Here is a 4,522-nt window from a genome sequence, read left to right on the forward strand (position 1 = left end):
GTAACACCATTCAAAAATATATTTAAAAGAAAAAACTTATAAGGCACAAAAAGGATGGAATAGCGAGACAAACATAAAACACGGTAATAATATTATAAAAACAACTCCAATACATTGGACTGATCACTTATATAGCTATTGTTTCAACTCTTGAACTCCTAGTAATATGAAACATAACTAATGACCATTATACGTGACACAAAAGACACATGCATAGGATATTTAAGCTTGTTATTTCCAAAAATTCAATTACGCATGCTAGGTCTTGAAGTCTCAGGATTTTCCGGAATAACAGGAACTACTGAAGAAGCAGATCCACTGGCACTGTTAGCAGAAGAGGCACCAAAGGTGAGTCCCGAAACAATATTTTGAAATGGAAAAGAGCCATAGGAACCATATGAAGATCTTGCCCTAGCACCAATAGGTTCCAAGGCACTTCCAAAGGTGAGAAATGGGAACGCATTACTAGTCACCATTTGTTGGTTATGTGCCTTTCTTTCAACGTTCTTCTTTATTCTTTCCATTGCCTCCTTCAATTGTTGCAGTTGAAATAAGTTAAGTTCTTCAATTGGAGCTTCCCACCAATGACCATTATCTCTCTTCCTTGCATGTAGGGCTTCTCCGCGATTTTTTTCCATTTGGAGAATCCCCTCAATATTCGTGAGCTCCATATTGAGATCACGAACATTAGCATTTCGATGAGCCATAATGAGCTGGTTATGCCCATTATTTGGTGGATAGTTCCTCGTGAGAAACCTATCTACCACTGAATCCACACACGGGTGGCCAAATGAGTAAACTTTCTTGCCCGGGGAAAATACCACAAGGGCAACTTCAGCACCACATAGTGTACAAAGTTCACTAGCCTTCTTGAAGAGACCAGCACGACGTTTAGAGAAAGTCACTTGTAAGTTACTCTGGTTTTGCATCTTCACCATGTCAACCTTTTGGCGACCCTTACTCCTTTTACCCATGGCTGATTAAACACTCGATTGAGAAACAAAGAATTGGTGATTTTTAAGTCTCAAAACCGAGAACTTTATATAAGATATTGTGATTTTACATTCTCATTTTCATTGTTTTAGGAAAATGAATTCAAATAACTTCGCAATCTAGAAACTTATGTTCTTTATTTTTTTGAAGGATTTGAACCAAACCCATTTTGCCTCCATTCTTTGTTTCTTTGTCTCACCAGCGCTAGTTTTAAATGATCATAATTAGACAATACATATTTATCTTAATTTGAATTATGTTATTGGATTGCACTTGACCACAATTTTATTTGGGAACAAGTTAAATATAGTTGTAAAAAGAAAATATTAAATGATCAATATAACCTTTTATTTTGCTAATATGTCGTTTAGGTAATTGTTTTAGGAAAATGACTTCAAATAACCTCGGAATCTAGAAACTTATGTTCTTTCTTTTTTTGAAGGATTTGAACCAAACCCATTTTGCCTCCATTCTTTGTTTCTTTGTCTCACCAGCGCTAGTTTTAAATGATCATAATTAGACAATACATATTTTTCTTAATTTGAATTATGTTATTGGATTGCACTTGACCACAATTGTATTTGGAAACAAGTTAAATATAGTTTTAAAAAGAAAATATTAAATTATCAATATAACCTTTTATTTTGCTAATATGTCGTTTAAGTAATTGTTTGAGGAAAATGAATTCAAATAACCTCGGAATCTAGAAACTTATGTTCTTTCTTTTTTTGAAGGATTTGAACCAAACCCATTTGGCCTTCATTCATCGTTTCTTTATCTAGACAGCGCTAGTCCTTAATGATCATAATTAGACATTACATATTTTTCTTAATTAAAAATTATGTTATTTATTAGCATTTGAACACCATTTAATAATTTAAGAACAAGTTGAAGAAACGTATTAAAAAAGAATATATTAATTGACCAGTATAACCTTTTATTGTAAAAATACGACTTTTTCAATTTGCATTTGTCAGTAATGTTTTCTAAAGTAATCGACCAATTTATCAGTAAAGTTATAAAAAATATATATATATATATATATATATATATATATATATATATATATATATATATATATATATATATATATATATATAGAGACATACACACAATGTGTCACATCAAGTGTAAGAAGGCGTTTGAATTTATAAAAGTTATAATTTATTCCACGATAAAGTTTAATTTTTTTATTACAATATTCTTTCACTTGTCGTGAGTATTAGGATTAGGTTTTACGAGGGAAGTCGGGCAGTAGAATTATATAATATTTCTCTCAGAAGTATCTAAACCATCGATCATGAGGATTTTATTTTTGTAAAATTTTTAAATTACTCACTAATTACTTTAAGATTTTAAATCGAAATGCTCAACTATTTTCATACTTAATATGAGTAAGAGAATAGATACTTTCGCACTATCTAATTTATGATAGAAGGTCATTTGCGAAGCAAGACTAACAAGAAAATATCCATAGGAATAGACCAAAATTTAGAATAATTAGTAAATTAAACCACCATAGAAAATATATTTTTACTTCATAATTACCACCATTTTACATATGAACTTATTAAAATGATGGTAATAATGAGGTGAAAAAGATATTTCGTGTAGTTCATTACTATGATTATAAATTTGGTCTAATTCTATGGATATTTTCTTAGTCCTGCACTCTTACTTAGAAAAATTGTCACGACCTCAATTTTTCTCAATAGAATATCGTGATGGCACCTAGTCTCTAAGACTAGGTAAGCCTAACATTCATGCAGAGATGACTGAAGTAATAATTTAAAGTCTCAAAACTTCAACAACTATATAATATAAAATTTGCAACTCAACATGTACAACTCCCAAAACCTGACGAAATATAACTCACAAGCTCTACGTAATAGTACTGATTAATCTAATACATCAACAACAACGACCCAGTATAGTCCCACAAGTGGGGTCTAGGGAGGGTAGTGTATACGCAGACCTTACCTCTACCCCGATGTGGTAGAGAGGATGTTTCTGAAAGATCCTCGGCTCAAGAAGACGAAAAGATGAAAAGAGACAATATATCAGTACCATCAATAAAAATATGTAAATAATCATGACATCGCAAGAATCAGTGAATAAATGGAAAGCAGAAATAATAATCAGTAAATAACGGAAGAGTAGTGAAAACACAACACCGGCTACTAGCAGTCTAAGACTAAATCCAATCAGCCTAGCCTCACACTGATAGACTAAATGAACTTAACAACCTCCTAACCTACAACCTTAATGCTCGACCAGATTAATCTTATACATCAATGTCTATAAAGGATTATGAAATAGGAAAACAAGGTAGAAGGGGATTTCGAGGCCTGCGGACGCTGGCAGGTATACCTTAAAGTCTCCACACTCGAACTCAAATCACTGATGCCTGGACTGGTAGGAGGTACCTGGATCTGCACAAAAAGATGTGCAGAAGCGTAGCATGAGTACACCACAACGGTACGCAGTAAATGCCAAGCCTAACCTCGGTAGAGTAGTGACGAGGTCAGGTCAAGGCCCTACTGGAATAAATAAAAGACTGAACAAGTGTAAGGCAGCGTAATAATGACAGTAATGAAATTGAAACAAGAAATAGCATATCAAGGTTAGCTACACTGAACTAAAGCAATTAGTGCAGCATGGAGAAAATAATAAAAAATATGCTAAGGAAACAACAACCAAAGACAAGTACAAAAATGGAGAAATGCCAACAAGAGTCACTATTGAGGTACTGCCTCGTAATCTCAAACCACAAGAATAAATCACAATCTTTCCTTATATCACCGCGGTAGCCTTTACATTTAGTTTTGAAAATTATTTTCCCGAAATAGCATCTCGCGTTTTAGCCCACCTTAGCACACCGCATGACTTCTAGTAGTTCTCCTACTAGCCACACGTATCAAGCCCAACTTAGCTTATCTCACCACATGTGTTTCAACCCCAAAACCTTATACGACTGCATGCGTATCAATATCACAAATCGCACCTCAAGTACCCAATATAACAACTTGCTAGAGAAATCAAACAATAACAGTATTTTCACAATAAAGAGCCCGTGGCTCAACCACAAAGTATACAAGAATCTCAACAATAACAACCGGAATGAACAACTACTTTGCCTCAATGTGAATCACGACATTTATATCTCAATATCAATTTTAACAATAAGATATTCCACGATTTAACAACTTCAAGTAAAGAGTTCAACAATTAAGTAATGAATACGGAATAAAGGAAACAAGGACTTCAGCTAAACATGTAGGGAAATTAGCATCTAAGAGAGTAAGACAAGTAGACATGTAAAAATAGACCAATAATGATGAATATAACATATTAAGATAACTAAATTAAGGCATGAAAGGAATCTAAGTAGCTAAAACCGGTAATTTCTACATTTAATCCGTGTACACACTCGTCATCTTGCGAACACGGCTTAAACACATCAAAATTATGACAAACAACACCAATCTTATGGGAAAATTCCCTCACGCAAGGTTAGGCAAGTCACTTA

The 4,522-nt window shown here is 33.4% G+C and overlaps 1 protein-coding gene across 1 annotated transcript; it reads right to left on the reverse strand.

Moving 5' to 3' along the window:
• Positions 1-201: 201 nt before the first annotated feature.
• On the reverse strand, positions 202-974 carry LOC107803425 (agamous-like MADS-box protein AGL62). Its single transcript, XM_016627140.1, has one exon. The coding sequence runs from the start codon at positions 972-974 to the stop codon at positions 246-248; it is 729 nt and encodes a 242-aa protein (XP_016482626.1). The 3' UTR covers positions 202-245.
• Between the last annotated feature and the right edge of the window lie 3,548 nt (positions 975-4,522).

Source organism: Nicotiana tabacum, chromosome 15 (assembly GCF_000715075.1).
Source record: "Nicotiana tabacum cultivar K326 chromosome 15, ASM71507v2, whole genome shotgun sequence".
Classification (NCBI taxonomy): domain Eukaryota; kingdom Viridiplantae; phylum Streptophyta; class Magnoliopsida; order Solanales; family Solanaceae; genus Nicotiana; species Nicotiana tabacum.

What these genes read in the sequence shown, in the direction of transcription:
- LOC107803425 (XM_016627140.1), bottom strand. Translation starts at nt 974, where the DNA reads ATGGGTAAAAGGAGTAAGGGTCGCCAAAAGGTTGACATGGTGAAGATG.